At 43.1% G+C, this 26,010-nt stretch overlaps 1 protein-coding gene across 10 annotated transcripts in view; it reads left to right on the top strand.

The window, feature by feature from the left end:
• esrrb (estrogen-related receptor beta) overlaps positions 1 to 9,584 on the top strand; it is a 46,856-nt gene extending 37,272 nt beyond the window's left edge. For 8 of the 10 annotated variants that reach the window (XM_046413019.1, XM_046413021.1, XM_046413016.1 and 5 more), the window contains 2 exons: positions 5,838 to 6,107; positions 8,941 to 9,584. In XM_046413019.1, the coding sequence (XP_046268975.1) occupies positions 5,838 to 6,107; positions 8,941 to 9,185 (515 nt within the window). In that variant the 3' untranslated portion in view covers positions 9,186 to 9,584. The remainder of the gene's footprint in view (positions 1 to 5,837; positions 6,108 to 8,940) is intronic. The other 2 variants (XM_046413014.1, XM_046413015.1) reach the window with 1 other exon arrangement.
• The last annotated feature ends 16,426 nt before the right edge of the window (positions 9,585 to 26,010 follow it).

Genomic DNA, 26,010 nt, shown 5'->3' on the forward strand with positions numbered 1-26,010 from the left:
TAATTGATAATAACTGTGGAGCTTTTGGACACTTGTGTCACTGCTCCAAATAGCCCCATGAAGCAGAGTCTAACATGGCTGTTGCCTGAGGGGGTTAGGGTCATTAGGAGCTGTGTTAGGGGGATGTTGACAGATGGCTTGTTGCTCCTAAGGTGCTAACAACCTTTGACACACATAGCAGTCCGCTGTCTACCCCTCTAGCCCTCTTCCATCCCATAAAGCTGCATTTCACTCTGTCCAAGAGGTTCAGGGGGGAACTAAGTTTACTGACAGCTTCAGTACACTAGAACCTGTTTACCAGCTTGACATTGCTGCTTCTTCAGGTGTGGAGGGATATGAGAGTGACCCCCATGGCCTTGTGCCACCCTTCATCCTTTCCCACCCGCAGTGGGAATGTCATGTTGTTCGTATGTAAAAACTGCCATGCATGCTGCTTATACAAGAAGTGCTTGTTTGTCAGCTCCCATCTCAGCTTCCCAGGCCTGAGTGTATTCAGCTGGGAATTCTCAGAGGTCTGAAGGGCCAAGCAAACATTGACTCTCTGCTGCTGCTGCTGCTTTGCTCCAACGCAATAAAACATATTTTTGCTCTGGCATGTCAACCTAAAATGTAAAATATTCAAACAACACTTGGAACCTGAGATTATGTCTTAAATTCCTTTAGATTTTCTAAATATTAAATAAAAAATAAATAATAAATCGTGTGTGATTGCATTTTTCGGAATTAGATTCAGGCCAGATTAATCTGATGAAATTGCCTTGTTTGCATTGTTCTATTCATTACTGGTGTTTTGGGAGTAGTCATCATCTGTGCTTTATTGGATTCCAGCTCATCAGCTCTGCATTTGACAGACAACCGCCTGGCGTGTTGGTTGTTAGCATGGAGGCAGCGATGTTAAAAAGAGATCGCGCCTCTTGTATGTTGTCGTGTTTGTGTCAGCTCAACCCTCCACCATAATCACCCATGCGCCCACCCATCAACCCACCCTCCTCCAGCCCCCTCCGGGCTCCTGTTTTCTCTTTGCCATTAAATTGTGAAATCTACTTACTGTGTTGCCAGCCTGATCCCACTCAAGCTGCGTAATCTCCTTGTAATAGAGTGTGAATACTGCCCGGCAATAAATCAGCACCTCATCAGTGCACTTTATTAAATATAGACACCAACAGACAGCTCTTAGTATATTCAATTTACCCTCTGACGTAGGCTTCAACACAGGAGATAAAGATAGATTGAGCAATCAGGTGGATGCTAAGGCCTGAATGCAGGCAGGAGAGCTGGAGGAAGGCAGAAAAGCTGCAGGGAGATTGAGATGGGGGCGTATCGGAGGCAGACAAGCAGTCAGGAGTATGCAGGGCCAGCAAAGGGACATCTGCCAAGTAGGGTGGGGGAGGGCTTTGTTAAGTTACTGTGGCACATGAGCAGGTACATCCAGCATCACAATTATGTGTGCAGCCTTTGTGTTGTCAGCACGTTGAATCTGAATCAAATCCTGCATCTGAATCTGGTATCTGGTATATGTAGAATTTTGCATCATGTTTTATATGCTGATGTGCCTTTAAGTGATCTTCAGCAGAGCGCCATCCCTCATTAAGCAATGTTGCTTGATGGCGGCAGAGATAAATCATGTGTAATTATGGCAATGATTAAAGCCTGATTCGTCCTGCTCTTTGGGGCTATACAGATATATGTAATGTCAGTATTTGGCAGTGGGACCCAGGGGAGGGCTAAAGACTTCTCTGTTAGGGTCAGGAGGTCATAGGGTGCAGATTAAAACAAGGGGATTACTGTATTTAACGTTCTTCAGCCTCATAACGTTCACAGCCTACTGGTCAAATCACCCATTCCCCAGCTACTTACCATGGAATAATGGGCTGGTTGAAAAAGGCAGATAGCCGACCCTCCTGAAAGTGAGCGCTGGAGCTGAACCCCCCCCCCCCAAAAAACAAGATTAATTTTCAGTCATCAACCTCATTTTCACCAAGGCCATTTGGTTTGTATTGACATGATTTTGTCCAATATAAAAACAACCTGTGTGTCATCAAATCAGCTTACAGCAAACTGAGCTGTTTGTGTTGTACATGTTGCTCGACTTCAGGTATTTATGTCAAGTACAGCAATTTATTACCAAGCTGCTATTGATCGGGTCCTCCTGACACTGTCATGTAAATTCAAGAAGAATCACAGTCGGCAGCTCCTCGTGGGCACGCGCGCACATACACACACACACACACACACACACACCATTATGAAGCTGTTCAAAACTGCCCTTCATTCCTTTATTGGTTATACATCTTACACCGTAGTGTGTCACTCTGCCAGATCAGAGACATCTATACAAATCAGAGGTGCATACATTTTACTCTTGTCCATTTTTTTTAAAACTGCCATGTAAAATAAAAGCTTTGATATAGAATAAGCTTATGGCAGCATGATCATTCATCTCAGTTTGAGGTTAGAAAAAAAGGCGTGCTGAGCCCCTGGGGTCCTGTTAGGGGCAGTTTTACTCCAACTGGAGCCCGGAGAGCACTTGACTTGGCTGAGGTGAGATTGCCGCTGGGCAGAAGTCTTCAGGGCCTGCTTGTCCTTCTGATATCCAGCCATGATAGATCAGCTCCTGTCCAGTCAGAATTAGTCTCTTTCCTCTTCCTATCTCCTCTTTCCTTTTCCCCTCATGCTCTGGTCCCCTTTTCGCTCACTGCTCCTGCTCTCTTTCTTTCTTCCTTATCTCTCTCCTCTCTGGCCCATATCTTTTTCTCTCTTTTATCCTCCATTTCTCTCCCTCTCTCTTTCCATTTTTTTCCGCCTTTCTCTCCCCCTCCCTCTGTCGGCTCTGTTGTCTGATTGAGGGTGAGTTACGAGGGGGCTGCAGCTGGAGGGGGCCACCGTGCCTCGTAATTACATCTCTTTTTATTACCCGCGCTAATGGCCCTCGGGGAGAGGGAAACAATAATAAATTAATAGAATATGAACTCCAGCTCAACAGAAATCTTCAGCATTTCATTTTGGGCAGTCCTGGCAGATGAAACAGTGCTCTGATTAATCTCTGTGAGGGGTTTGAAGCAGCCGTCTGTGGGTTTGGGCTGCCCCCTCCTGCCCGCAGCCGAGGGCTTTTGGGGGAGATAAAGGAAGAGATGATGGTTTTGGCTCCCTTTGAGCTATGAATGATAGTGTGTTGATGAATTTAGCGGTCACTGGACTGTAGTTTGTAGTGTTATTTCTTTCTCAACTATATTTATTTTTGTTGCTTTGGTCAGACTGAACTGATCATACTGACCGTATTTTACATTATGAAAGTGAAAATCCCTTTGAGACGTATGATCCCAATTGGAGCAAGATGTTTAAGTCAAAGTGAACAAAGAAATACTCTGCATTGTTATTATCTCTGTATTTCTGCCACAAAGACTTTCAGAAAGAAATCTGCCAGTGCACTCAGCAGTAGAGTGGAAAAGGCCCTTCAAGTACATAGACAGGTCTCTCTGATTTGGTCAATATTGTGTCATGTTTGGTCAAACCCCACCAAGGCAGTGGGCTGGAAATGAAGATGTAAATATTGATATTTCATTAGAGGAAATCACCCACTCCGACAGCACTTAACCGGGCCACCTTCAGAGTGCGGCGGCCGGAGCGCAGTGTGACCTGCGGAGTCGGGAAGTCACTTCATTACTCGATTAAATTGAGTGGAAAAAGGCGAGGCAACGACACGAGATCCCATTTGGAGTGATAATTTAGGCCCTGAAGAGAGGGGATGGAGCGGGGGAAAAACACCACCTCTCCATCTCACAACACTGGATTAAATTCAAGGACTTTTAGCGTCAAAGGTAATTGTAGGCTGCTGGGCTGCATGTGTGCATATGGCTGAGAGGTGTCTGCTGTATCAGAACAACTCTAAAGCCTCTCCAACAAGCCCTGAACAAGGCCTTCACACGGGCTGTCACATTGGGAGCAGCGCTTTAGTTCCGCTTCAGTCCTCCTTGGCATTAAAAGGCTAGACAAAGCCTTGCCTGTGATTGTGATGCCAACCTGATGCGGCAATCAAGACCGCGTCCACGCTTGCATGACAATTTCCCTCCGGCCAGTCCACACTCTGTCCAACTTAATGACCATGTATGCAGACAAGGAAATAACACAACAAAAGATTTTAAGATGCAGCCTGGATATGTGTAATGGCAGAGGCCTTTCCAAAACATGGCTTATTGCCTCCACTGATAATAGTCAAGTGTTTTGAGTGCTTTTGTCAGTTTGCTTTGTTGGGGCTAATTTGGGCTCTTCAGACCTCTGACCAGTCCAGCTGGGCACCAGCACCTTTCTGTCAGCACTCTATTTTACTGACTATTGATTCCCCTTCAAAATGTGAAGGCCCTCACATTCTGATCACAATCTGTTAATTAATGTATCCTCCAGCTCTTCCCCTGCAGTGGTCATCACCACGATAAGGGAAATTGAACACTCAGGTACTCCCTGGCTCTTCTTTTCTTTCTGCCTGTCCCTCTCTCTCTCTGTCCTGTTTCTTTTTCACTTTCTCTCACGCTTCCTCATCATGTCTCTTGTTCTTCTCACATGTGTGTGTGTGTGTGTGTGTGTGTGTTCATGGTGTCCTGGCAGGGGGAGATAAACATCAGGCTGGTTGCAGCTCCCCAGTGAAATCATTTATATTTAAGAGAAAACGTGGGGCATAGGTACGACGAGCACTCTGGTCAATACCGTAATCTGTCGCCTCTTAATCATGCAATGGCAGGCAGCGTTGCAGCAGAAAAGTTGTAAAGCAATCATATTAATCAGGGGCGGAGCTAAGGAGCCTAATATGCTGTCATAATGGGCTGCCTGCAGGCATGCTGTAGCTGTGCGGGGGTGAGGGGTGGGAAGGGTGAGGCAGTTCATGCAGTTTATTGACAGCTGAAGGGTAGTATGAAGAGAAAAGGGATGAGATGGATATCTGCTCCTCACTCTCTCTTCCTTACTCTTTTTGCCTTTACTACCCTCTTTAATTTGTTTGAGTTTCTCACAGCTCATCTTTGGGGGATCTGGCAGTTTGTTTTATTTAATGTTCTATTCTGAGCGTATGTAGAGGTGCTGAAGGGAAATTGACAGCGGCGTGATGTGGCCGAGCTCATCAGCTCATCCAGCTGCTGTGGGAGAATGAGGCCCCGGATTTAAGCAGGTCTTCAGGCTGGGTTTGAACCGTGCGACCCTTGCGCTCTATGTATGTGTGCGCATTTATGTGCATACGTATTGGTGCCATGATCTTGCATGTTTGTTTTCCTGGTTGACACATGTTTTGTGCATGTTGCTATGTGTGAGTGTGTATGTCCCCTTGTCACTTCCTCCCTGTTACACAGTGCATGTCATGTCCTCAACCCCTCCAATGAGAATGTGTCTCGGCGCTAATCCCCCTCACACCAATAGAAGTGTGACAGGATACAAGGGGTAACCACATGGCTTTGTGTGTTCTGGACCTTTGCACCGATTTACTGTCCTCACTTACAGTAAAGCCCACTCAAGTGCTCTGACACCGGCTTCAAAGAGGACCTTCCGCTGTGCATTTAAAATTAAACACCACTTGGTAACATGTGCCTCGGCATGTACTCCAGGCTACCGGTGCTTGACTTGTCACGTTTGGTTAGCTGATCAGCTCTTGAGTTCTGTTCCTTCTTTTACTTCTAAATACTTTTACTTTTTTTATACTCTGATAATAAAGGAAAACCTCTGGCCAAGAGGTGCCACCCTACCGGTTTTTATTTTGTAGATGTGAAGACAAATGCATAAACACACATATTTTATTTTTCCACTGTCATGCGGTCCTCCTGTCCTCATGCGGTTTCTCCTCTCTGTCCTTCCAGGGTTTTCCTCTCTCTCTCTGGGAGACCAGATGAGTTTACTGCAGAGCGCCTGGATGGAGATCCTCATCCTCAGCATTGTGTTCCGCTCTCTGCCGTACGAGGACGAACTGGTGTACGCCGAGGACTACATCATGGACGAGGAGCACTCGCGGCTGACGGGCCTCCTCGACCTCTACGTCTCCATCCTGCAGCTGGTCCGCAAATGCAAGAAGCTCAAAGTGGAGAAGGAGGAGTTTGTCACCCTCAAGGCCATCGCTCTCGCCAACTCAGGTGAGTCTTCAGCACGCTGTCATAACATTCAGGTGTCAGGAGTTTCAGTTTTATGTGAATTTGAAAGAAAATTGGGCTATGCTTTAAATAAGCATACAGAGCATACAAACATAGAGAATAATAAAATACTGAAATTATTTTGTTGTCATTTTGAGTATTTTAAAAAACAACATTTCTTAACAATTGTGTTAATAATATCAAATCAACAGAAATGTCACAGTTACTCTCATTTACCTAAAATCTCCTGATTAACCATAAATGTACATTTCTTTTGACAATATTTATAATCATATTTATATATTTTTTATATATAATCTTATTATTCCTGCTTTGTTTTTGATCATTTATGTACCTATTTTAGTAGGTGATATATAACATTTTGATAAAATAATGATTAAAAAAATATATTTATTTTGAATCTATTGAAACAACAAATTAATATGTACATAATGTGTAAAAAAACAAAAAAGTTGCTGTAAAAATATTTCAGTCTTTCCTGACTAGACCTCTGAGTAGACAGTATAATATCCAGGAAGAGTAAGATATTGTCTAACACAGTTTCAGAAATGACATTTCTTAGTTTTTCAGGAGTTTTTTCGGTGTAACCTTTAGTTTGGAGCGTGAGATGGAGAGATGGAGAGAAGATAAGGGCAGTGTGCGGGAAAGAGGGATGGAGGAGTGAGCTGTTTTAATTGAACACCTTCCATGTTGTGGTATTTCTCCAGCGCTCCCTCTCCCCTCTCTTTCGCTATCTCCATAACAGTAGCTGCAGGGCACAGCAGCCACGGGAGATAAATTTAGCATTTCATTAGGAGCACAGGGGCTGTCAATAAAATGTGTTAAGTCGAATGGAATGAGTATCAGGGAGTGATAGGCCTCGTTTGTTCCAATGCCGAGACGGCACGCTGCTATTGACAGGCTTCTTTTGAGGAGGCAGGACCTGTCCCGCTCTGATCAATGCACGGCTGGGTCACTGGGCTGCTTTCCCTTGTTTTGTGTGGGGTTGAAAAATGAAAATGCTGATGGTGGACCTTTGCTTTCAGACAACGGAGCTTTGGTAGCAAGCTAGGGTGTAGGAGAGAGGGGAGATGGGGGTCGAGGAGAGAAGAGGAGGAGGAGGAGGAGGAGGAGGGTGTCCGGAATGTTAGAACAAAGTCTCCGGGAGATCGCTCTCCTGGGAGCCCCTCTGTCTGACAGCTGTGAAAATTCATAGCGATTGATTTTGTAATTAGCAGTTTATCAATCGCATCGACATGGGCTCACTGATGGATTGCAAGGAAATTGTTTCTTCAAAGTTGTTTTTTTAAGTCCCCCTCCCCACCACCCAGGACTACCAGCTGCGTGCTCTCCTGCCTTCTTTTCCTGCCCATCTGTAGAGACGTATCTGTCTCTCTTTTTATTCTCCCTCCTTTATTCCCCCTTACAGGCAAAACTTTTAATTATAGTCAGCTCAAATCAGGTTTATCCCTAAGATGTGCATGCATTTGCGAATGTGAAAAATAGAGCAAAATATTGGTTTAATTTGTAAAAATTTAGCTTGTTAGGCTGTGAATCCAACCTCTGTGAAATGAACAAGAGATAATTATGTCACACCACATTCTCTTCTGAGATTTTTTTTTCTTTTTTGCCTTTTGTTCTTCCATCCTCCCCCTCTCTCACCTCCCTCCCCCTGACATTCACTTTACAAAACGACCTACTTCATTTTACCACTGTGGATTTGAAAACCGTCAGGGTGAGAAATGTCTCAAGGTCTTGGGAATACAGTTGTTCCAGTCAATGAATTTGGGGCGAAGTCTGAAATCTGTTTTGCCTTTTATTGTCCCGTGTGGTAAAATATGCACCGCCAAGGTGAGACGAGTCAGGCAGCCAATGACATGCCGCCTCCGGAGTGCCAGACACCGGTTAACCAGTGAGAGAAACCGTGACCCCAGACTGTCCCTGAGAGAGGCTGGGAGATAGAGACAGAGACAGAAAAAGGCGAGAATGAGAAGGGAGTGCCGTAACATGATGTACAGTAGGATCAGGAAAAAATAGTGGCAGTGTAGCAAAACGTTAAAGGAGCCAAGAACACCAGAAAGAAGCCAGACTGAAACTGTAGACTGCTCGAAAACTGGCTTGGGGAGGATTTGGCTGACAGAAGATGGGACAGTTTTTGTTGTTCATAAGACAATATACTAAGCAAGACCTTTTGTTGAAGAGACAAATAACAAACTGGTTTGTTAATACGTCTAGCATCATTAGTATTTCCCTCCAGTCTGATTTTCAGAAACCACTTTGAGGGAGTAGGAAGGAAATTAATTGAAAGGAAGTGTTGTATCCATCTCTGGCTTGTTTATGGTGTCCAATTCTCTAATGGAGCCCCCCTTTTTTTTTCTTTGTTTTGTTGTTCGAAAGCAATCTGTCCTTTGGAACAGTGAGGTGTTTAATGTGTTTTCACTCAGCAGAGATTGGGTGCTATTCATGCCATTGTTATTGGAGGATAACATTGATTTTCAGTCTTGTTGGTCAAGGGCCATATGAATGTCCACCAAAGAATAAATAAATAAATAAAAATGAAGCAGATGTTGTTTTTTCCTTTTTATGATCTATTCTTTATCTTGTCAGGGTTTGAGTTATACTGATAATGTGGTCCCTACTTTATTGCCAGTGACAGAGCAGTAAAGATCAATCATAAGATTTAATTTTGTTTTAGAAAAATCCATTTCCCATCTCTCCTGTTATATTACAAGTGTCTCAAAGTGCAAACTACATTGCTTACTAGTTACTTTTTTTTCTTTTCGAATTTTAAAATCCACCACAATTCACACTCCTTTCTCTGCTCTCATTCCATCAGACTCCATGCACATAGAGGACATGGAGGCGGTCCAGAAGCTTCAGGACGCTCTCCACGAGGCCCTGCAGGACTACGAGAGCAGCCAGCACCAGGAGGACCCGCGGCGGGCGGGCAAGCTGCTCATGACCCTGCCTCTGCTGCGGCAGACGGCCACCAAGGCTGTCCAGCATTTTTACAGCATCAAGGTGCAGGGAAAGGTCCCCATGCACAAACTCTTCCTGGAGATGCTGGAGGCGAAGGTCTGATTGGAGGGTGGCTGATTGGCCACATGAGCAGAGGAGGGCTGCATCAACGAAACAGAAAGTGACTTGAACCAAGGCTGAGGGTGCTCAGGGGAAGGAGACCCCCCCACTGACTGTGCTAGAGAGAGAGGTCTCTCACTCCTCCTCCTCCTGGAATCCTAGGAAACTAAATAAAAAAGAACACATGCAAAACTTGGTTATTAGTATAAATATAAAAATGATGCAGATTAATTTAAAATATATAAGAAATACTATGTACAGTAATAATTTTTTTTGGTTTTTGTTAATTGTCAGTGGTCATGCTGTATATGAAGAAGGACCTTTCTGCCCCTCAGCATCTTCAGAATAAGTAGTTGCCAGATCTTGATAACAAGATAAGGAGGTTTCTTTTTTTCATAAAAACTAAAAGTTCCTTGATTTCGTTCTGAAGACAGCAGAGGTGTCAACAACCATAAACAGACTCACTTGTCTCACAGTTGTGTTTTTGCCTGGACTTGACCAGAACATGTATATATTTATTATTGGAAGACTGAGTGTACAGTTCAAAGTCTGGTGACCTTGTTGGCCATTTTCTCTTGTTCTCCTCTTGGAAAAAAAAATGAACTAAAATTGTTACCTAAATGTGAACTCTTATCATTTTAAATGTACTTGGATATACCTCTCCAGAGCAGTAAGCCGTGTGATCTTTGTGGATCTGTCTCAGACTGGAAGACTTGCTGGTCCCATTTTTAACCAAACTAACATAGGCAGGTACAATTACAATTAGTCACTCGTGTTATTCTGTAGTAACTCAGCAATAAAGGGAGCTGTGGGGAAGCCAGGCTTAACCTCCTATCTTTCATGTGCTTGCCTGTGTTGTGTCTCAGTCCCACCAGTTGGACACACTAGTTCACCACTGTTGCACACTAGTGGTCCTTTTCTACTGTACTGGTTTGGGTCTATGCTGTTCATGGAAGCCATTGAACTCCAAATTTGGTCATTGTTTAAGCCCATGGAAATTGCCTCTTGGCATGCAAACAGATGACCTGATTCGGGCTAGGTGAAATATGATCAGCGGGTTTGGTGTGGCAGTATCAAAGGATTTATGCCGAGTGGCAGAAGTCCAGGAGATTCCATGTTCAAACAATCAGAGGCCCATATGTCAACCACTCTATTTTGGGCTCCTTTAAGCCTGTGGCAGAGTCATCCCACACACAGGGAGCAAGGTGCCCAGCATCTGCTCTCGCCATTTTAGACACCTCCCGTCTTTTAATAGCCATGCCTGCATTTATAGAGCTTCAACCAAACAGAGGTAAATGGCAGGTGCAGAGCGGGAGCAGTGGCACTTCACACTGGGTTTATTTTTAACCCAGCAGGAGGTTTTTGTCTGCACGGCCTCCCTCCAAGGGTGCATTAGACACGTGGAACACTTCTTCTTGACCTCATGTTGACACAGTGGCCAGAGCAGAGTAACACCCTTCGCACTGGCCAAGAGGCAGGCATCTGCGAGGAGAGCTCGAGACGCCCAAGCATGCACATGTGAATAGCTATGCAAGAAACAAAGTGTCAGCATACTCCAAAGGGTAACAGCAACCCAACAGTGTGTCAGTACAAGGTGTGATGCCTGGTGGGAGAAAGAGATCTCGTGCTCCCCTCTACCTGTGTTTAGCTACATGTCCATTACACTGGATGTGAGTAATACTGTAGTCCAGTCAAGCATAGCCGTGCCCCTTGTCTCCACGTGAGAGGGAAGGTGTTGGAGGTGAATCCCTATACTACTGAAGGATTTTATGGGATGTGATAAATTGTGGCACTGTCACAACAATATGATACTGTGGTCAAAGGAATTGTTGACATTGCAGAAGGGTAGAGTTGCCACCATGCTTGCGATATCAATGGCTAGCACTCATCCAGCAGCCAGCATTCCTTTCTTACTGCAGCCTGATTGGCTGTGGAATGGAAGATGCCTACCCACTCTAGCACCCCATCATCCCAACTTGAACTTGCCGCTGTCCAGTTAACAAGCTCCACTGTAGAGGGTGACAATATAACGTGAGTTATTTTACTGTTGTGCAATACAACAGGGACCAATTCTGACTGAAACCATGCTAAAAGCATGCTTTTACTTAGATTTGGGAGAATTTGTATGCTATTAAGTGACATATTCTAAATCCCTCTAATCAGAAACATGTATCCTGTATAACTATATTTGATTTGCACCACTGATCAAAGACTTTTGTGCTTGTTTAAATAAAAGTGCAGCATAAATGAAAACTTTTGCAGAAAATCTTTACAACTAGAATTTTGTAGTGGCCTAAGATGATCAGCCATAAGAATCATAACAGTGGGAGTCCTCTCGTCTCCCTTTCTTTCTTTTTACCTTGCAATATGGCACTATGTTAAGCGAAAGAGAACATGTCTTACATTTCAAGCTGTGTCCAAGTGTGTAAATATATTAGCGTCAACACAGTAGGTTGCCGAAGTACCATTGAAAATAAAGTATGCAGCGCCCTGCTGACTACTACCTCATTATCATATTGTCAATATTTCTCTGATTCAACAATTTCTGCTCTTTATCATTCTCATATGTCTGTGACATACCTGAGCCATCCATGTTTTTAATCAAAAACTGTTTTCCCTCCGTGCTCCTGCCAAAATATTTGTAATTCTTGATCTTCTCGTCCCATTCATTCTTCATAGATCTGTTTGTAAAGGCAAAGCATGCTTCACGTTGACCACTTGACCTGGCCATCAGTGGGTGTGACCCCCATTTTGGTTACGAAGCGGGTATGTGTTTTTTTTGAACATCAATGTGTCAGAATTGGTCCCTTGATGATAAATTGCAGTCAGGGGCAGGTAACTGATTTCCTGCTTCTGTGCTATAAGTATTTATGGTGTGAAATATATCATTTGGCAATGGTGTACATTGATATCTCTGATCGTTAAATCACCAATATCTGTGTAACTTTTCCGTTTTAATTTTCAAAAAGGTAAAGGATCAATGAATTAAATACTCCCTGAACTCTGTGATTCTTTTGTGGTCTAACTTATAATCTGTTGTAAAGCAAACTTCCAGCATTTTCTTATATCACATGCGACCATCACAAACTACACTGTTTATACTAAGTTGTGAGGGAGTCCATTCTAGCAGCACTGTGAGGCTGCTAATGTCAGTATGCTGACACGAGGATGTTTAGCAGATATTTACAATGTTCCCCATACTTTTATGTTAGCATATGAACATTTGCTAATTAGCGCAACACTCAAAGCAGATTGAGGCTTATCTGTAGGTCATTTGTTTTGGTTTTCAGCCTTAAACAAGCAAACAACAAATTTAAAGACTCACCAAAAGGATTACAAGCTAGAAAATTCATTGCAATTCATCTAACAGTTATTGAAGCATTTCAGCAAATTCATAAGGGTACATCATCTGGGAAATACGAATTTGAATGATTCACAAAATTATGTACCATTTTCTCAAGTAAACCAGGTAGCAGTGTTGTTAATTTATCCAATTTAGCCATTTGACTCTTTCACACCAACATATCGTCAACTGACACAGGAAGAAGTTGAGCAGATATCACCTTAAAAAACACACAACACAACAATATGAAAAAATATATTGCCTTGCTTACACTTCTTCGCAATATATCGCTATATTATGAATTGTAACCCTTCACTTGCCAACATCCAGCACTAATACAGAATCACTGTGCTAGCATGGGCATAAACTAAATTTTATAACTGCAAAAGCTGTGAAAAAAGCACATAAAGAAACAACTACTGTACTACACAACTGTGTTTCCTGTCACTGTTGTGTGTCTACTCAGTCAATCACCCAGCGGAGCAACCCTTAGCCTTACCCTGCCCTCTTCTTAATGTATTCACCCATTCTCCTATGGCCGGTCACACTGACTGACTGACCCAAGAGTTCAGCAAGCGGACAGAACAAAGAGCAGATCGGAGCTACCAGCACACCACAGCGGATGGCTGTAAGTAAGGCAAGCTAGTCAGACATTCACGCAAGCCACCCAACAATCCAGCCATCGACTGCAGCCAGTGCAGGGCCAAGAGCTGTTGAAAATGGATCCGTCACAGGAAACAGGCAGACAGACACGCTACCGCTGATGGAGGTGGGGGGAAGTGAGGGGCTGTAGCTCCATTATTTCAGGAAGCTGATATTCCAGGGAGTTAAAGTATTCCCTTCTCTATATAATTATAAGAGCCAATTTCCCTTTTTGAAATAATGTCTTGCTAACCAATTAATTGTAATAATCCTCTTCATGGAAACAATGGCATCACAAGAGAAGAAAGACTTGAGGATGAAAGGAAAAAGGAGATCTGGAGGCCCACACAAATAAAATGTAGAACAGGGTTGCCAAGTGCTGTATTTTTAAAAGCAATGTACTGCTCATTTCTCATGCAAATCACCCGGTTGGACCAGATATTGCCATCAATAAGTTTCCCACAGATACAGTAGCAAGGCAATCATTTACCTCCATTGACAGGTCAAAACACCTTTCATTAGAGTTACGAGGCATCTCATCAAGATGCGGCCACGCTTGCAGCTGTATGACTGCTGTGTATTGCTTAAGTGTGTTTCATTATTCCCAAAGCAACGTTGATGATGGTGAGGGAAAGGATTACACGTCAGGGTGAGTGATTGGGTTTGAACAGAGCTGCTGCATACACTTTGTATCAACCCAGGGCTCAAATTACACTTAGGTTGAAAACGGAGCACGCAAATGCCCAGGAGAGCTTGTGGCACAGAAATGAAGAGTGGGCCACCATCTCTCTCTCTCTTTCTCTCTCTCTCTCTCTGTCTTCTCTGTTTCCATCACACATACACACACACTTTTCATCTCTTTTCTTTGTCAAATTTTCTTTTTACCCTCCCTCTTTCTTCCTCTAGCCCATGCGTTCCTCCATGTTTTTGAGGCACAACCATCCTTTATGGGCATTCTTATTGTTCCACTGATTCTGTTATGTGTATTTATTGCTCCATTTGTGAAATTGGAGGCACCGGCCGACAAGCCTATTACTATTCAATAACAGGAGTTGGGCATTTTCACAACCGTGGGCTATCAATGTCCCAGACAGAAACGTTACGTCACATCAATTTCGAACAACAGGCAGATTGCTGTATTGTTGTTGTGTATTATATTGGAGAAGAGATTTCAACCATCTCCGCTGTGAGTGCCAGCAGTCAACAACAAGTCTGATCTTCAACAAAAGGACAATGTAACTGGCACAAGAGTAGATCTATTTCCTAATAGATCCTGGTTACTGCTGTTCTGTACCTGTCTTACTATCGGTATCTGAGCCATGACTGAGCTCTGACCCTACCCAAGACTCTCTTTGGCTGATCAATAGGCTGTCAAAGTGCCTAGCAGGCACACAGACCCGGCCATCTGAGATTTCTCCCTCTCATTGTCCATCTTCACCGTTTTAAGTGCATTTATCAGGTTACACGCCTGCTCTCCTCACCACTTAATGCATGGCTGAGCTGCTGTCCTAAAAAACGTAATGGCCATCAGCGGACCTTTGTCCCAGTTTGTCAAATTACTCTGGTTACATTTTTCATTGTGCTGTTATGCAATCGTACAGTGAAAGGCGACTTTGGACGCAAGTATGGTTTAAGTACACATTTTCCGATCTAATATCCATCTGTTGCAGGTGTCATACAAAAATCTGGAACAAGAAAAGGAAATGAAATATTATATCAGGTTTTCAATTCCATCAGTATGTTTCTGGGCCAAACTGTGATTCTTTTCCTTCAGAAGGAGTAGCATGAACAAGCTTCACTATTTCAGCTAAAAAGCACCGTTGAAATTAAGCAAACCCACAAAATCCCCAGAGAAAAGGTCCCAAAGGATGCAGAGAGAAGCGCACCACTGGGGAGCTGCCACACAAGATGCCTGTTAGGATGAGACCGCACTGACCCTCCAGCCCTGCAGAGAAAATAGTGCTTTCAGCTAAAAATCGGTACACTTGCATTCCCAAGCACTTGAACACCGTAGGAGCGCAAGTGCTATGAGAGATGTAATAAACTGTATACACACACTGCACAAACCGCACACACAAGATAACTACATGTGAAAGGTTTTGTTCCTTCATTTGAGATTTATTTGCCCAACTGTATCTTTATCTGTGCTGCTCACTGATATGAAGCTGTGGGGGGAGCAGAAATATTTCCAACTATCTGCTGAATGTATCTCCCTCCACCCAAGGAAAACACCGTTGTGGGATGTGTGTGTGTGTGTGTGGGGGGGGCTCCTCTCCCTACTGTTTTATTGCCTCTGCCATGTATTCACACGTTCTTATGGGCTTTTCCAATTTAACCACTGGTTTGGAAATAATGAAGGAAGATAAGGAACATTGATAAGCATGGATACGTCCATCAAATGGAGAAAAACTCACACAGGGTGCTGTGTGTGCTCACTTCACAGGCGTTTAACACAATTACCGTATTATTACTGTGGGTCAGGCTTGTCTTTCGAATTATATTAAGACGTTTACGTCATCAAGCATGCACGTGTGATTTTTTATACTTTCTTGTCATGTTTTTGAATTTTTAAAACTGAAAACAGATACTGGAAATGCTTATATATATAATTTGCATTACTTTCCTCTTTGACTGCCAAATATATATATATATATATATATATATATATGTTGGTTTTTGATGTCCTTAATAATTCTACATTTTTTAATCTGTAATTATCCTGACCAAGGCTTTAAAATCAGTGAGTTGTGAGAAACACAAATTTGGACGTGTGGATTGCTAACTATCTGCTTTGTGCTTGTTGGTACCATGGATTTCCTGGGGTCCAAAGGAGCAGAAAGGAAATGGTCAGGCTCAACTCCGGAGGGAAGCCACGGATGGGCCTGACCTTTTCGGCATGTCAAGCAAAGGTTAGAAATCTCCACTGGCCTTAAAGCAAATGCACTTGTTTGCCATAATGGAGGAGGCCCCTGCCTTTTTTCAGCTAGAGACCAGGTCTGGTCCCGAGAGAGTTCCTTCTGATGGAATTCTATCTGCACACACGCACACACACACACACACACACACACACACACACACACACACACACACACACACACACACACACACACACACAAAAACACACACACACACACACGCAGTGTGCTGTCTTCATTGCTTGAGCGTATAATTAAGTTCAAGTAAGTGTCATGCTTTCTTGTATCAAACAAACCAAACTCAACATGTTTCATACCCATAAATTACAGAGTATTTGGGGTCATAAATGCACTGTATCATATTTTTTAGTGTGATGATCCTTGTTTCCATTTTCATGTCATTTGCATTTCAGAAAGAGATGAACAGGGTTTGACTCCCTGTCAACAGCATGGTGAGACTGCACCCTATGTGAGAAATAGATCCTTGATCAGCCACCTAAGACTGCGACAGGGAAATCACACGTCCCATGTCTTCTTACGAGATATACCGGAGAAATCTCATAAATACTGGCAAGACACTCTGTCTGGGGCCTATAGACATATTGTACATCATGTAACACATATGACCAGTCGTAATTCACACATTTATATTCATAAACGTGATTTTGTATTTAAAATATGACTCATAAAGCATGATATATGGAAATTGACAGATCATATGTGATTCCTAAATTAAATATCATATAGATCACATGTTTTATGTCCTTTTCTCTCCTCTCTCCTTGCCTGAGAAAAGAGCCTTGACCACGCAGGTAATTTACAGTGTTATGGGATGAGTGCAAAACATGCTGTAAATAAATAAGAGTCAACCCATTTCATTTCAGCGCTGGGGGAGGTGAGCTACCCCACCCCTATAGACCCCACCCCTCTACCCCTTTGGAATGGTGATGTCCCTTCGCTGGGTGCATCTGTATATCACCCCGAGAAGAGGGGACCGCAAATGGGGCAGCAAGCGACACTATGCAGTCCATTTGCTAATTTCAATATGGTGTCCGTCTGTGTGGGTATGGCCTTGGGCACAGCAGCAACCCCCCTCTTAGTTTGCCACCGCTCTCCCCCGTCTCTTCCCCGTGTCCCTTTGACCTTGCACTCAATCACAAACAGACCTCGTACACACACACACACACACACACACACAAACACATATTGACTCTGTAAGAAACTATACATGAATCACATCTGCTTTCCAGCCTTTGATATGCTTTCGTTTTTACACCAAGCGCATGAGAACTCTCAGATAAATTTTATCTTAGACAGTCATACAAATTTATTCATTTCAGTGTTCAGTGCCAGTCATTTCTCTTCAGAGTGTCACTCGGATGCAGAATGCGGCGACCCACAGTGCCTGTAACATTGTCAGTCCCTACCAGATGCAAAGGTTGTCGATGCCTGACATGCATCAATACCTTCAGTGTACAGCTGCAGGACTTCCTATTGTCTTTGTGGAGTAAAAGCTCACGTATTGGCAGGCATTTTAGGACACTTTTCAATGGAATTAACTCTGTCAGTGAGCACAGACAGGATAGATTATTGTAGAAATGTGCGCGTGTGTGCGTGCATGCTTATCCCCAGCAGCACCGACATACACTGCATATGGCCACATTTGAATTGCTATGATTTGCTCAATAACTCTCTACAGTGATATGGCTATGATCATTGCCCAGCTGTACACTGTAATATCAAATGAGCAAATTAAGTTTGCTTTTGTTCTAATATCCTGTGTCACCTGCCCACTTTCAGCTAAACTGTTTCCTCTTATGCGCACCACTCTCACAAACTTTGAGGAACTATAAAAAAACAAAAACAGAAAAAACATCTTTATTCTGGTCCCATTCTGCACTCTTCAATCATATAACACTGTCATTGTTTTGTCCTCACTGTCTAGCAGATCTGACTGACTGCTGTTTAAAGGTTTACTGGCCCATGAATCGTGATTAAAACATCTCCCGTGAAATGTTTTACGGTTGTTGCAGTTTGTGCCTATCCACAACCTCCTAACACGTCTGTATGTCTTCCCTCACACCTCCTCTTGTTTTATATGTGTATGTGCGCGTGTGTGTGTGTGTGTGTGTGAGCATGGTGTGAGGAATAGGTGTTAGAGCAGAAGCAATGGGAATATTACACAATCCTCTGTGCATTATTGTAATTAGATTTCCCAGGATAGCTCAATTAAGTCATACTGCTCCGGGGACCCAGTGGTTTGTGGTTTGACACTCGCTCACAAGGGGTCCAGTGTGTTAAGTAAGGCAGAGAAACACGACTATTAAAATGGTCAGTATATCCTTTTAATACAAAGTTAAATATATCTCTACATTTCTCCCTCAGTGTGCCAGCATGTTTGTTTTCTGTTTAGGGTAGAGGACATACTGCAGCTCAGCTCTGTTGCTGTTGAAGAATGAAGGACGGTGCACAGTTACCCGAGGACAGCCTGGTAATGTAATGTAATGTATATTCTAATGAGAAGAGCTCCATCTATGGACCACCTGTTGAACTACATTCATGATAAAACCCCTTAAATCCAGCTGAGGCAAAGCTTGATATTCCAGTGTATTAAAGGAAAATGCTCATAGGTGGTAAATAATATCAAAATGCTATTTTTAGTAGCCACAGGATAAATCTGATGGGCACTCAGTATTACTGTTGAGGTCAGCTTTAAAGAGCCTGTCCTGGATTTCTGTGATTATTTATTTGTATGAATGACAACAAAACGTGAATATGTTTTGGAAGAATTGCATGTCATGTGTGGTGACAAAAGGAGATTCAGCACTTTTGATGATATGTGGTTACATTACTGGTCTCAAGGCTGGCGCCGAGTTTAAATGCTCCGGTAACATTTCCTTTTATTTATATCCGCAGACCTTGGCTGAAATAAATGAGTTGAGACAAGTGTGAGGGGCCGATGTTACGAACAATTTCTTCCTGACATCGGGAAACGAGTATGCGCAAGACATTCAACTCTTTCACTGCCAGTGGCTGACAGGCCGTCCCGGCTCGGCAGCAGGAGGCCTCTTAAAAAGATTCAATGTCGGCATCAACGTGAAAGTCGTTGTGTCATTATCTTAAATCTTAACTATCCAGCAGGATTAAAGTGTGAGAGACAACCATATCTGTCAGGGGTCGGCAGGAGATGTTTTATTCTCTGTGTACAGTGAGTGCCCCTCTCACACGCTGAGATTAGCAGTCCCAACCAAGGAAGTCACTCCGCAAGGGTCATTCTGCAGCCTGCCTTCAATTTACTGCCACTTTTAATATTCTGTCATAGTTACATTTTTTATTGCCGTCTTTTATGACCATATCCTTATGTCCCGTGCTTATGAACTTTTCTATGCAAATCACTCACTTGAATCAAAAATGGAGCCCTGTGCTCTTTGTTTTCAGGCAGCTGAGACATCAAGAAAATCAAAAAAAAAAAAGAAAAAGAAAAAGAAAAAGAGGCCTGCCTCTGCTGTTCTTGTCATCAAACACAGTGTTGTTCTGCTGTACTTTTACTACTCCAAACCTTCAACCCCTTGTTTTTCAGTGTGTGTGTGTGGTCTAGTGGATAGAAGGACACAGCTGTTCAGACCAAACAACTGAAGAAACAGTCTCAGATATTTGGAATTCAAAATGACGTCAACCCACTGCTGTCTTTTGTACTAATATATTCAGAACAGATGAAGTCTCTCCATGTGTTAGAAAGTGGGTGAGTGTGAGAATAAATTCCAAATCCTGCACTGAGTGTAATGCTTCCGTCTTGTCCTTTTTTTCCATAGCGCTGCACATGAACTCACAGGGGAGTACTTGCTCTGAGCTCAACATTTGTACTTGATTCACCTCGCTGTATTTTCACACTCCTCTTCCTCCCTGACGACTGCCCCGTTCTTGTTTTCTCTTCCTCTGAAGCTTGACAGGCCAGCAGGCGTTGGCAGAGGGAACAAAGAGAGAAGAGAGAAGGGATATGCATGAACCACAGATTCATGCCTGTATGGATCCGCCATCTTTGAGGATAAAGTTTATGAATGCATTTAGATTTTGTCCGTTGGAGTCTCATGAGCTATGGGTTACAGAACTCCTTTTCTTTATGTCTTTTCATCCAGTCAGCCATGTGGGGGAGGGGAGAGGCTACTGGGAGACTGACCAGTGGCCAGCAGGACTGGACTATTGTCCTGGTGCCATTGTGACTAGGACCAATCAATATTACATTAGTATAACCGAGCTATATGGATACAACTATCTCTGTGCCTACCTCTCTTGCTCTGTCATTCTCTCTGTCACACTTGCACACTCACACACAGGCTTTTAATGATAGTTTTTTGATTGGGAAAGGTGCATCGAGGAGAGGGCAGACCTGATCCAGGTGATGTGTGGATGTGCAGGGGGCCTCTAAGTGCTCATGAATGGTCCTAATGAGGGTAGAAAATGGAGACATAAAGAGGGAATGGGTACACTTTTCACTTTAGTCTGACATACCGTTGCTGCCCCCCGAAGCCCTTGAGGGGGCATTTGGAGGGGGTGCGACCATGCTTCAAATCCTCCTCCTCCTCCTCGGACTAATTGTTGAGGATATTGACCTTGGGAAGGAGGAGAGAATGAGGAAGGGAGGGAGGGGAAATTGGGTGAGGGGTTGAGGTGGCTCACAGTTCATGCCGGTTGCCTGACCTACAGAGAATTTATTCCTTCCTCAAAGGGGCTCCCACGCACAGTTTTACGCTGCATGTGGCCATTTTTTAAATACGAGAGATCAAAAACAAGAACAGTACAAATCAAAAGGCATCGATGAACGTAGCATCATAACTGCTGGAATCAATCACTCCAATTTCAAGCCTCATTTTCACCCCATGTCATTGATTTGGAGCACACACACAGCACTATTGGATCCATGCAGGGGTCTCTCACAAATGCACACACACACACACACATAAACATGAACAAACAGGCCCATCCCCTGTCCCTTGCCCTGACCCTGATCTGTGTTAGACAAGTTCACCATCCTGTTCTTCCTCAAGTCCCAGTCAATGGGTGTCAATATGGTGGATTGGCCGGGCGACAGGGACTAGAAGGGGAGTCGATGAGGGGCTGATAAGCAGCGAGAGGCTGCTTTGTTTTAGTAATGACGGCTTAAACGAACGCCCACCAACCCTTCCGTTAACCCACAGCGTCACCTCAAACAACAAGCTTTTTGTCAATAAAGGGACAGACACAAACTGTGGACCCTTGCACAAAGGCATCCAAACACATCCCACAGCTCTGAGGTTCAGGACAATTACCTCTTGGTTTTTGACTGTTTGCCACCTCATTAGTTTTATGCGCTTTGAGTATTTGCTGTGGTGTCAACAACTTCATAGGGTCATCTCAACATTAAAGGCTTAAAGGAGAATCTACAGGGATTTACTCTCAACACTTACTACAATGAAGAAATTAGAAATCTATGAATCTATGGTTTCTATGGTTTTGGACGAGTAAAACACTTTTTTATTTTTCAAGCTGATTAATTACCAACTTAATGGCATTTTATGATATCACATTAACACTTTAACAGTATAATCTCTTCATGGCTCTGCAATGTAATATCCAAAGTTCATTAGAAGTAAATCATGTCTCATTACTGGTGGCGCTGTGGTTATTGAAACTGTAATTTTGATTTATATGAAAGAGGAAAATCGGGGATGCACCAAATGTTTTATCAGAGGTGACTCCCCTTGAGGATGAACATAGTGTACAGCCCATACGTACACACTCACCCGCATATCCACATTCTATACAGAAACTGGGAAATGATAGATTACACATGAGAAAGCATGAGGCAAACAACAGTCAGAATATATGTTTTGTCTCCAAAGGCATCGATTCAGACTCGTTTTGTATCTGCTCCCTTGTCCCCATCGCTGCAGATGCTACTTTTATGTTAGTACGGTCAGCAGAAACAACTGAAACAGTCCGCCTCTCACTGCTCTGCATGCTGTCTTGTTTTTAACCAATAGTTTACAGGCTGCTCGGTGTGACAGCTCTGCTATTGTACAGCCATTATCCCATTTCAAAAATCGCATTCCTGAACTGCAGGTTTCACCATCTGTTAATATGAAGGTATACTTGCTCTCCACAGTCACATCACGGGACCTGCATTATCATTTTACTCCTTTAATTGACTCGTATACTCTTGTTCACAGTGTTAATTTTACAATATGTAGACATGGTTTACAGACATAAAAAAGACTAAGCCAATGTAAATCACCATAGTATAAAAGTGAATTGCAGTGATATATTTATTACATTAATATGTGAGGTGGCAGAAAATAAAGAGTCATGTTTTCAATGGATCATTGCTCCTGCTAACATTTAGCATAAAGGCTGTTCCACCATTGCTTTGACCACTTGGTGTACGGTATGACTGCAAACAATAGCCTTTTACTAGAAAGCCCTCCTCCCGCCTCTCCTATGACAGGCTTTTATGGCGTGACAGTTGCACTATACCTCTGCAATTACTTTTCAATTAGCGCGATGAACATTTCCAACACTGCGGCGCAATTATTTTATAGCCCAGTGTCTTAGCCCATTAATGGTGCTACCAACAGCACAGGAAGTGATAAACCATCTGGCCAGGCTCCCAAAGAGATAGAGCACACTTAATGGAGTGAAAAAGTAAAAGCAATTAATGTCACATTAATATAATGATAATAATGCCTTCCCTTACAGCTCTGGCAGGCAGAGCACAGGACTGGGACAGGGCTTTCAGGGTGCCACTAAGCTGAGAGGAGAAGGACTCTGCTGGGACTGTGCACAGCCCCCCAAACAGCCTGCAGGACTGGGGAAACTGAGCTCACTATTCCTGTGGTAATGTGAATGTGAACATAATGGACATAACTCCAGCCAGGGAAAAAAATTCTGAATTGAGGATGAATCAGATATGGAAGGAAGTAGTTGATGCTGTCAGACCATTAGAATCTGAATTTTGAAAATCTGTCACGGGTTTAAAAACTGAATTTGCTCTTCAAATATCCCTGCTGTCAATTGGACTACTTTAATCAGTCAAAGATGACACTTCCTTGAAGTGTGACAGCCCTCTGCAAATTCTGACTTACTTATTTTGGTGAAAGTTACAGTGTGTGCCTACAAATGCATGTATTTAAAGTTAGGCTGTAGCTGAATAAATATGTAAGAAAGTGTGATTGAATATGCCTACATGTGGGCATGCTCAGAAACACTGTTGTTTGTTTCAGTTTATTTGAACTCGTGTGTATGTGTGTGTGTGTGTGTGTGTGTGTGTGTGTGTGTGTGTGTGTGTGTGTGGCAGTGCCTGTCTCAGGAGTAGCTCCCCTGTCCTATCTCCTGACCCCTCTGTGTTCCCGCCGCCCTGCTCTGTTTGTGTTAATTCCTCTACATCTCCAGGGTGGCTTACATTAGAATATCTTAACCACTGGGCTGCATTAGCATAGTGTGATGGATGCTGCTGAATCTCCATGCCAGATAATGTCCACATTTTGCATTTTAAACTAAGCTACGCTATGGACGTGCTATCCATTTTCACAGGGGGAAATTAGGTCCTGGTGGGAGAGCGCCTGGCACTCTGTCATCCCAAGCAAAGCTCCTTGCCCAGGTTTTATGACACCTCTGGGGCACCATACAGAGACAGGTTGAGGGTCATTGTCTAGCACTGGTCAGCTGTGATGTCACATAAACACTTAGTAAACTTGGGTGTCAGTTTACGCCACTTGTTTTTTAAAAGCTTGCCAAAGTTGTGGATGGAGCGCTCATGCAGTTTCCTCCTGCAATATTCATGTGTTTATATGTCCACCTGTCTGCCAGTCTTCCTGCAACACACAGCTTATTTCCTCTCATGGAGTTACTTCCAAGTGAAGCGTGATAAATTGTGCATAATTTCCATTTTAATCCGTATAGTCCAGCAGACGACTTGTGTGCATATGTCTCAGTGCCGTCAGATTGCCTTGGCTGTGGGGGAGTGTTGATTTCCGTTACAAGGCTGTCGCGGCCCCTGGCAGCTGATCAATAGGAATAAATCAGTGGGCTCCTTTATGTGACATGAGATAGTTGTACATTTATAAGCCTCTTTATGAGATAAGATCTCAACACTTGAGCTTGCTTCATATACACTGACACACAAGTACATGCAGTGCCAGCTCCTGGCTACTTATTACAGAATAACAGCATGTCCGTTTGCCTAAGGTAGGATGTTCCTCGATAGATATCCACATACATAATATTATTTTTATCCTTAGTGACAGTGATAACAGTACTCAAATGGGGCAAAAAGCAAATGAAAATGACAATACCATTGTTAATGTATTGTGTCAGAGTAAAAGAACTATAAGGTTTGCAGTATATAAGCACCATCCATGTACAAAGAATCATAGGCTGATTGATTAGTCGTCTCCTTGCTTTCTCTTCACACAAGCATGAAAGGCATTGCTGTGCAGCCTAGTAATTCAGTAATGTTCTGCTAATTACGTTTGACTAATTATGATTCTTTTATGTGGCAATATAAGCTGGGAGTTTCCCCCTTATTATGATATAGGTCCTCGCTCTGCTTCATTGATCATGATTTGATACCAAGGCCTCCATTTTCTGTTTATTTTCTAATTAAATATTAGCTTTAACCACTTTGGAGGGGGGGTAATTAAACTATTATACCCCCAACCCCCCACTCACCCATTGACCGCTCCAGAATGTGATCAAGTGAGACTCAAGCTTTAATTAGATGCTTGGACATTAGTGGTTTTTTTCAGGTTAGGAAAACCAAGCAGGATGCTTTCAACACCAAGCACATTGACTGAGCTCAAATTACATCCGCCTTTAAGTAGCAGATTGATTGGGGAAGGAGAGGCTGTCTTTACAAGCTAAGTGTTTCTGAATAGAGCTGCAGCACATACCTCCTCTTCTGTCCCTTCACATGGCCCATAAAGAGAGCTCCCCTGGAATGGAGTGTGGAGTATGTGAAAAACAGGAGGGATAATTTAACAACACACGTGTAGATGAAAAGGGGGGGGTGCAGTGGCAAAGACAGGATGTCTCAGCAGAGGGAAAGAGAGAGATGTGTGTAGGGAAAGGTGTGTGTGTGTTGGGTCGGTGAGGGGGTGTTAGAGGCGGAAAGCAAAGTGCCACTACGCTCTCTTTCTGTTTCTCCACAGATGATGGATAGCAACAGAGGGGAGAACAAAACCAAGCATTCCTCATGCTGTCACCACAATGAAACAGGGACATAACAGGATTTGGTCACAATGCGAGTGGAGCACTTCAGAGAGATGCCAGGCCATCATGCCACTTCTACTGGAAGTCAAAGACTCCATCCATCACGTATAACGTCCCCTTAGCATTTGACTAGGGCTGGTGCTGCTGTCTTCCCTGGGACTTCCCAGTCTAACTCACAAGCCTGTGTGATGAATTTATTGCTCTGGCTATTGTTTTGCTGTTGTTGTTGTTATTCCACTGAGTATAGAGTTGTGAGGGAGGGTGTGAAGCATTTAACATAATATATTCAGAGAGGAAGCATAGTTGGGTATTTCCTTAAGTTGGTTTAAACAAATAGTTTTGAAAACATGCTTCATTGCTCTCTGGATGAGAGGTAGATGAGAAGCTTACAGCGTTCTAATATCTGTCCTTAAGTAGAAAGAACTAGCGGCTGATCGAGGTTGGCAAGTAATGGATCACGTGTAAAAAAAATTATGTAATCAGATTACAAAAATAAGTAACTATATTCAGTTAAGATTACATTGTATTTGAAAAAATGTACAATCAGATTATATGGTACATAGTCAGTGATTACTATATTACATTTAACATAAGGCAATTCTAACATTATGAAACTTTCTATTGTATATCAAAGTAAATTATTCCTTTCAACTCGCCAGTTTTAGTATTTGTTTTTAATAACAAC

This window comes from Scatophagus argus, chromosome 15 (genome assembly GCF_020382885.2).
Source record: "Scatophagus argus isolate fScaArg1 chromosome 15, fScaArg1.pri, whole genome shotgun sequence".
Classification (NCBI taxonomy): Eukaryota; Metazoa; Chordata; class Actinopteri; family Scatophagidae; genus Scatophagus; species Scatophagus argus.